The 8,956-nt window shown below is 33.1% G+C and overlaps 2 protein-coding genes across 4 annotated transcripts in view; one reads left to right on the top strand and one right to left on the bottom strand.

The window, feature by feature from the left end:
- The first annotated feature begins 782 nt into the window (after positions 1 to 782).
- Positions 783 to 5,757, top strand: LOC108730042 (uncharacterized). The gene is made up of 7 exons (XM_018459512.1): positions 783 to 1,134; positions 1,256 to 1,534; positions 2,833 to 2,944; positions 3,179 to 3,785; positions 4,397 to 4,587; positions 5,120 to 5,323; positions 5,438 to 5,757. The coding sequence occupies exons 1-7, from the start codon at positions 866 to 868 to the stop codon at positions 5,708 to 5,710; spliced, it is 1,935 nt and encodes a 644-aa protein (XP_018315014.1). The 5' UTR covers positions 783 to 865; the 3' UTR covers positions 5,711 to 5,757.
- Positions 5,758 to 6,262: 505 nt separating this feature from the next.
- The window catches only part of LOC108730816 (protein SHQ1 homolog), a 4,189-nt gene continuing 1,495 nt past the window's right edge, over positions 6,263 to 8,956 (bottom strand). The window contains exons 3-9 of one of the 3 annotated variants that reach the window (XM_018460757.1): positions 8,521 to 8,687; positions 7,973 to 8,377; positions 7,775 to 7,898; positions 7,537 to 7,700; positions 7,116 to 7,270; positions 6,995 to 6,999; positions 6,263 to 6,515 (exon numbers count right to left, since the gene is read on the bottom strand). In XM_018460757.1, the coding sequence (XP_018316259.1) occupies positions 6,427 to 6,515; positions 6,995 to 6,999; positions 7,116 to 7,270; positions 7,537 to 7,700; positions 7,775 to 7,898; positions 7,973 to 8,377; positions 8,521 to 8,687 (1,109 nt within the window). In that variant the 3' untranslated portion in view covers positions 6,263 to 6,426. Of the gene's footprint in view, positions 6,516 to 6,994; positions 7,040 to 7,115; positions 7,271 to 7,536; positions 7,701 to 7,774; positions 7,899 to 7,972; positions 8,378 to 8,520; positions 8,688 to 8,956 lie in introns of all 3 variants that reach the window. The other 2 variants (XM_018460746.1, XM_018460750.1) reach the window with 2 other exon arrangements.

The following is an 8,956-nucleotide window of genomic DNA, read 5'->3' as shown; positions in this document are numbered from 1 at the left end:
ATGAAAATGGTTAATGTAAAAAGTTTTCTTACAGCAACAAACGTATACTCTATCTTAGCTAACATGGTTTTTTTACAAATTTTGATCTATATATTGAATTGACTTTCATAGAAAGTTATCTTTGCTGTATTAATAAATTTGCTGGACTATTTCAACAAATGTGATAACCTACTATAATCGCTAATTTTATTTAGCTGCACAACTTTGCTACTTTTACGTAGAAAACTATCCACTTATTACGGCGGTCGATTTGCTAAATTAGTGAACTTTTTAATTATTTTAACAAATCTTAATTTCTAAATTCTTTGGACTTAAATCTAAAGAGTGAAAATTGAACTAGTCTTAAAAAAGAGTGGCTCGTATTAATTTTCAATCTTCAAGAGTATAGGTTTCTACTCTCCAGAGTGACAACTCACTCTAAAAGTTTTAGAGAGTAAGTGGGAAAGGGATGTTTCTCTCTCACGGTGGAGGAAAAAAAATCAGTTTCCGCGTATATAAAACCAGTACGCGTATCGCGTCGACGCGATTCCGGGTCAATTCCGGGTCAATCTCTCGGCTTGTCGCGCGCGCCGATATACATACGCGATGCACACATTGCACGTGCGTGCGCGTTACATACGTAAATGCACGTAATCTACGCGTCTTCCCGTCGGGACACGTATTATCGCGTTACTATCGCGTCCCGTTTGGAGACGCGATATGAAAGTATTTGAATATTTCTCCTTTATCGCGTACGGATGAATCACATTCGGTTCGGTTGTGGTCCAGCCGAATCCCGAACACACCGTGTTCCCGTCTCTCGGGATCTCCGTCTCGAGGAACCGTACGATGGTACGTTAAAGTTGTCATTATTGTGGTGCGTGCCATGTTAGCGAAGGTCGCATTCCCGGTGCTCTTCCTCGCGAGTTTCGCGTCGGAGGCGAGGTATCATTCCCGTCTCTCGCGCGTACTCCGATCGAGCGACGATCGGTCGTCGTCTCGCGCGAGGGACCGCCGAGAGTTCGGCCGAGAGGAACAGGATTGGTACTTCGAGCAATGTCGTTTCGTGAATGCGTGGAAGGAGCATCTCGGCCATGTGAGCGTACTGGCCTTCCTGGACCCGGCCTGGCAGTACAGCTTCCGACAGACGGTCATGTAAGTCGCAAAGATCGTGACGGCGCCCGAGAAACGCGCGCGCGACGCGTAGAAGAGAAATCCCCGCTTCTTTTCTTTTTTTCTCATTTTATTGTTTTTTTTTTTATTAATCGAACCACAGGCTGGAGCTGTTGAGCTCACGTTTGCGGAAGTCCAGTTTCCCGGACATACGATTCTTCGTGATAAGCCCGTTTTCCGATTCGAAAAACGACAGGAGCGAAGACGATCTCGAGATCGAGGCATGGCGGGAGATTGGGGCAAAGTATGAAATGGAGAACTTTGTGGATAATGATTTTCTCAAAAGTAACGGAACGGAGATCATCTTTCTGCAGGACGATCCGCAATCTCGTATATGGGAGAGGTTCCGGGCATCAAGGGAACATGCGATCATCATCGATCGGTGAGAGAAAGAGAGAGAAAGAGCTATCCAAAAGGTCACGCTTCTATTCATATCAATAAACAATAATTATAATACAGGACATATAAGAGAGAGTCTAAATTACAAATTTTATGTTAAGAAAAATCGAGATATTACGAAATAAAAATTATTATATTCTATAATTGTAACATGTTTCCTTTCGATTAGACCATCCCCAGATATATATTATAATAAAGAAATATATTTCTTTATATAATAAATCACATAATAAAGATATATAATAAAAAAATGTCTTATTTAGATAACATTATTGCGTTTTTTAATTATATATCTGAAGAGGGCCGAAACATGTTATAATTATAGAATATAAAGATTTTTTTTTCGAAATATTTCGATTTTTCTTAACATAAAATTTGTAATTTAGACTCTCTTATATACCTTTTATTAATAATATAATTATTGTTCATTGATATCAAGAATCCTTTATTCTTATTAATTTCTATTAATATCGTTGTATTTCTATTTGCTTAGCAGCGATTGATTTGTTTCGTACATTTTTTTTAAATTCATTCACGGGAAGAAATGAGCGAGGAATCTTGTAAAAAAATTTAATAACATTGCAGCAACGTTGTAATGTTGTAAGAGCATGACGTATTTGTTTCATTAATAGAGTGTTGAATTAAAATTATTTTTAAATAAAATAATATTATTGATACATCTTTTTTTTCAATGTAGGTATAATGTAAATAGACAAATTTCCACTTTAAATAGAGTTAATATATTAAACCCTTAAACGGTACATTTATTTTTAGTACCTTTAAACGGCACACATGGATCATTTGTGACTTAATTTTGAGACTCTAAGGCTCATATTCATAGTCAGGCCTTATATTTAAGGCTTCCTTAAATTTATCTTCAGTTGCTCTACGAATTATTTCATTGGCTACTGAGCATCTAAAGATAAATTTAAGGAAGCCTTAAGTACAAGGTCTGATTATGAATACGGGCATAAGGCCGTTTTAAAGCTGAAAAGAGAAATAGGGACAAAGAGAGTTTTAAGCCTCGCTTAAAATTAAAGTAACGTTGGTGCAACCGGGTCTTAAAGTGCTCGAAAAATTCTGTTAAAATTCACATATGTTCATTAAGGTTTCTACTAAATTATTCTACTATATAGATGTTGAGAAAAAAATTTAGAAAAATTATAAAAATTACTTTCTGCATCAACACAAAAAAAGGAAATTATTGAAAAACGCATGGATACGCGAATGATTTATGTGTGCCGTTTAAGAGTTAAATATCGCTAAAATCTGTGATTTTAGATGCGGAAAGTTGACATATCACGTGATAGTACCGTGGAGTATCCTGTTCTTTCCTTACGTGAAAGCGGCTATATTATCCACATACATGGAAGATCCGTGCGGCGGATGTAATGTGAGTGCATTTCTTCTTCTTTAATTACAACACGTTTATCTCTCACTCAGCAGTGATAATCAAATGTTGAGTGCTTTCCATTTAACACGACACAAATGTCGTTCTATATCTTTCTTGGCATTCCATGAGTAATAGCTAAAACAATATTTGTGTTGATTTGTGTCACAAAATGGAAAACATCGATTTACTGTATAAATCACTCATAACATGGGAATTACCTTGGAATAATTTCAGCCAGCCGTCTATCGAGCGTTGAATCACGAAGACCATGTCGTGGAATTAACAAAAAGCACTGAGAAAGAAGTGAGTCCGACGTACCGCGAGGACGACACTAAATTTGAAATAATTTGGACCACCGAGAGTCTTCTGGATAACGTCACACATCTACACCATGAATCATCGTCAGAAGAGAAACGCGAGACGAGCACCGCGTCTTCTATTCTCTTAGAGAAAATCACAAACGATTCCGATCGTGGAAATTTCTCGATGGAATCGCCAACTGAATCCACAATTTATCAGTATGATAGCGACGCAACCGAGTCCAGATTCGACGAGGATCATCCGAACACGGAAAGTACATCGGATCCGACGAATTCAGGGAGCGGTGGTAGCGTCTCCACCGGAACTACTATGATCTTTGAATCGCAGTGGGATGTACTTCCTCCGGAGCAAGAGGGATTTCATTCATCAACGAACAATAATTCGCTCATCACCGCGAATCATGAGGACACGACTGCAGATAGTACTTTATTGCTTGACGAACCGGTAACCGAAGTAACAGAAAGTGATTCAACTTTCGCGGACCAAGAAATGACATCGAATTTTGCGAACGAGATTCAAGGTAGTAACGAAAGCGTAAAACTGTCGAATTTACGGGAAAAGAATTTCTGTTCAATAGAACGATAATAGTTGCTTTCCATTTTCACACAAGTGATACTATAAAGTGAGTGTAAAGTTATGTATTTTGTATTCCATACAGCAAATATTTCAAAAATATTTCCAAAATATTTCATCGCAAGATTTGATATTTTAGAAATTTTTCATGAAATATTTCTGAAATATAAATATGTCCAGGAAGTCAAAGTTTTGCAAAACTTGTATAGATTGTAAGTATAATTAAGACTCAGTTGAATCTCACTTGTCAGAAAGAAAAGGAATGTACATTTAACTATAATAATTGTAAGTTATTATGATGTCATGAATGAGAATTATCTAAGTTTTGATGTAAATGGAAAGCAATTAAAAATGATCAACAATATTACATTAATTGTCTTAAAATCCCTGACAAAAATAAAGATTGAAGCGTAAAATGCGTTTTTACATTTCACTGTCTCAATTTTCGCCTTTTTTTTTAGAAATTTTGTTTACTTCTGTCACTTTTACCTTATATTCAATTTACGCTCTGATTTTTATTTTCATTAAGGATTATTCTAACGAATCGTTATTTTGCAGATAACACGACACCGGAGGACGCCGAGCATTTTGGGGAGGAAGTGTTTTTACCGTTACGCATAATTATGTACGCGCCGCATCTACATAAAAACGGCACAAAGACGAAGAAATACACGCACATGATTCTGAAGGTCGGCGATCCCGATTTTCATGAGCACCCCGATTCTGGAACTGATGTTGCATCACCGCCGGTACATGTGAAGTAAAACCTATAACGTTTCCATTAATTTATGGCGCTCTATTTATGTATGTCTTAATTAATTTCTCATATTTTATTTGAGATATTTCTCTATCGTGTTTAAGAATTTATTATTTTTTACATAAAAATATTATTAGGTATCAAGACCTGCCTTAACCGAATATGGCCCTCTTCACTCATTTGTGTTTATTATTTTTTTTATATTATTCTTAGATCCTCGATAGTTGAGATTAATGCCTAAATTCTAAGCAGAATCGCAAGGCTCGCGTAACATATTCCTGTAAGACTTGTAAGAATTTTTAAGTTCTTATACCTTTATACAATATTTTTACAGACAGCTTCTTACTAGCCATAAAATTTACAAGAAATCGTAGATATTTACGAATAATCTTACGTCTTACGATATATACGCATAAAATTAGAATACTAGTCATAAGTTCTTATATAAAAGTTTTACGAGAACATGTTACGAGTTTTACGATTCTGCTTAGAATTGACCCATAAAATTCTCCGTGAATTTTAAGGGTGTCAATCACGTAACAAGCTCCGAAGAATACAATTGGGAAACAACGGGAGCAGATGAAGAAAATGTTAATCAGACGTATACATTCGATGAAAATGAAAGCCCAGGATTGTACGGCGAAGTAGCGGACTATTGGAAGAGTTACGAAGATAACGACATCGCTGACCGAAATGAAACGTTTAATGATACTCACAACTCTATAACGGTAATTACCAGCACGCATTGTATGCATTCAGCGTATAAAGTACATTTTAATAGTATAATTTAACACTTAATTTTGATATTTTGTATTTAACGTTTAAACAAATTTAATTTTTAGACTAATTATAATGAGGAACATCGTTCTGATGTCAGCGATTACGCGACAAGTCTTTCGAAGTCGGAAGAGAGCTATTTAATTACAAATGTCACAGAAGATCCCAATGTTGGAAGTTCCACTGATTCACAGAATATCGACGATTCAAGCACGATTGAGTCTTCCAGACCGATTAATGAGAATGAGCGAGTCGATAAGGATGAGGAAATACGATACAAATTAATTGAACATTATAATAAACTTTTATCTTGGATCGATTATAGATTAAATAAATGAGCCATGTTTTTTATTATAATTTCTTATTCAAATATCATCAGATTCCGAAGTTGTTTTTGCCCGATTATATGAATTGCTAAATATTTGGATATTAAATAGATGATAAATTTTTATTATCACGATATAGATTTGAATGAACTTTATTTAAATGCAAATGTTTATAATTTTTATGATATATGGAAGATAAATGTTTAATATTTCGAATTAATCATAGATTGAATAAATAAGTCTCAAGATTTCTTAAAAAATATTTTATTAATTAGAACATACTATTCACATTACTTTTATCACAGCTCATATAATATTAAAAGCTTAAGTTTTCAAATATATGTTAAATGTACATATACACATTTATTAACAGTTTTGTTAGCACAGTATAGTATATATATATATACATGTATATATGTATATATATTTGGAAGATTATTTTTAAACATCATAATGACTCTCTTGTACGTATACATCACAAAAAACACAAAATAATGAATATATACAAAAATTCAATTAATTTTATACATATGTATAATATATACGAAAAATAATTTCATGTCGCTATGTTTTAAGTAATTAATTAAAAAGTTATGTGATTTATAAAGAAGCCGATGTTTAATTCATCACATTACTTCACGTCATGTAACAAGTGAGTGTGTGATTATTCATTGGAACTATCAGTTTTTTTCTTATTTATTTAGGCTCGTCATCTAAATCATCAGAATCTAAACTGCTGCTGCTACTACTGCTGCTTGACGTATTGCTATCAGAATCCGTATCGCTGCTATCCGTTGAACTTGAACTGCTCGATAATCTGTGTTTGTATACATGCATATGATTAAGAAAAAGTAGCAAATGCTTTGGAATATTCAGTATTATAAAATTCTTCAATCATGCACATTATTAGATTATTAAAACTATCATTCCCAGGATTCTTATTATTCGGATATCTGAGAACTCGAGTACTCAGGGTCAAATACTATTTGGATCTAAAAATTTTTGGCCAATTACCCAATACGAGAACCTTGGTAAATTTTCAATTTGTAACATTTTAAAGTTGAATTGTTAGATTTTGATATAATGAAAGTTTGTTTTAAAAAATCCAAACAGTAGTTATACAGAGTATTATATATGTACACAAACTAGTTATTTTATACAATATGTGATAAAAGAAGTTAGGCATTATAATGTTACATTAAATCAAATAAGTTAAAATACACAGAAACAATAATATAAATGCTTAAGGTTAAACAGCGACTGTTAACAATCAAGCTAGAATATGAAAATACTTACAAACACTTAAAAAATTTTTGGTTAACATGGTATACATTCTTTGGCCTTCAAAACAAAATTATACAGAATATGTAGAATATTACTATAGAAGAAAGTAATAAAATAGTAATTTTCTACTCACATTTCCTGTTTGTCACCGTTCATAGACAATGCTTCAATATTGTTGGTCATTTTGTGAATGGTATTTTCTATAACAAAATCTTCTTCTTGGACAGAATAAGCTGCCATTTCCAGTTCTACTAATTCTAGTCCCATACTTTCTTTGTTTGGGTGAATCTGTATAAAATAATAAAAATTTTTGATACAGGTGAGCATTATAAACCGTATAAACCGATCAATATATAACCGGTGAATCTCAAATTTAATTCCGATATTCATCTCATATGTGTTGTATTTATAAAGAATTAATTTTAAAAATTGAAGATTGTAAGTGAAGGAGTACGGTGAATGAGGTAACTCATTTTGGAAACCTACATTTAGATAGATAAGGTAAGAGAGGTGTTAAATATGTGAATGTTTAAAGAATTTTGAAGAGTACTTACATTACTCAATGCAGAATGAAGCGATTCTATTAAGGAATCAGGTAACGTTTGCAACCAAATTAGAAAATCCTTTATGTACAGTTGGTTCAGTATATATCTTGGTTCAAATGAATTATTGAAAAGACTATGTATCTCACAGAAGCGTTTAACGATATATTTCCTTCCTACGCATAAAAGCATTTGAAGTAATAAAAAATGGCAAATATATAGACATTTTGACATCCTAATTTATACTGACCTAATGACAGAACTTTTTTAACATCTTCTAATAATTTAATAGAAAGTTCCCAATTTCTGTAAAGTGGACAACAAAGCGCTCTTCGAATACACGCTGTCACAACTTCATCTAGAGAAGTAAAATTCTGAAAATATTTGATAGAAATTAATTCGTTTGCATTCTCCTAGTAGAAAACGTTTCACTAATTGATAAACGTACCTGGAACCAACATAACGTAGAACTTAGTTTATTAATGGTCCAGCTACTCTCTGAATTATTTTCTCCGAATGTTGTTCGATGATTATAACAATTGGCGTATAAGATGTCGACAAGATTGAAACATAATTTTTCTACATCTTCAGCATTTAATAAATATTCTTTGTTTGGAAGTTCCTTTAACAGATCGACTTCAGTTTCGCTGAATGCTATTTGATCTTTTTGTAATATATCCCATTCTGCTTGATATATTAAGCATGGCTTAGTAACGTCTGATTCCATAAGATCTGCCATATAATGTTCCTCAGAGAAATCACTTAATTCACGCTGTTCCCGCAAACTTTTCCTTTCTACTTCAGGAGTTACATCAGGAGTAGGAAGATCTATTATTTCTTTGATCCATACATCCTAGGAGGAATAAACACATAATATTACTGATAGATATAATTAATTTGACTATCGAAACGGAGTATGGGAGACTTTTTGTAAAATTAATTGTAATGTACTTACAGTAAAATTTAATTATGTTAGAATGGATTATAAAGACATACCTCAAAGGCAGTTAAAGCTCCTGATATTTTATTAGCAAAACCATACTTTGGAGAATTTATAAGACTCGTTGCACTTCCTACAAAATTATCCTGAGGTAGAAAACAATTATTTCCAGAATTATCTACATTGTTTTCACTCATATCTGCTAAAGCCACAGATGGATTACCTGAAATTGAGAAGAAACATTGTATGCTATGCAATATATATATATACAGGGTGTTTCCAAATTAAATGGCAAAACTTCGGGAGCGTGTAGAGGAGTAAAAAACTAAGAAAAAAAGTCCTATAGACATATGCTCCTTTTTGCTTTGTTTCGCAGGAAATCACGAAAAAAGAAAAAAATATATTTAATTTATTATTTTAATTATTTTATTTATAAACTTTTTAATGAAGATTTTGTTCGAAATGTGCACCTCTTGCAGCAATACAAGCATT

Source organism: Mycetomoellerius zeteki, unplaced genomic scaffold (genome assembly GCF_001594055.1).
Source record: "Mycetomoellerius zeteki isolate Tzet28-1 unplaced genomic scaffold, Tzet1.0 scaffold119, whole genome shotgun sequence".
NCBI classification, from domain to species: domain Eukaryota; kingdom Metazoa; phylum Arthropoda; class Insecta; order Hymenoptera; family Formicidae; genus Mycetomoellerius; species Mycetomoellerius zeteki.
The sequence above is the reverse complement of the archived record's forward strand: the minus strand, read 5'-3'. Positions and strand labels throughout refer to the sequence as shown.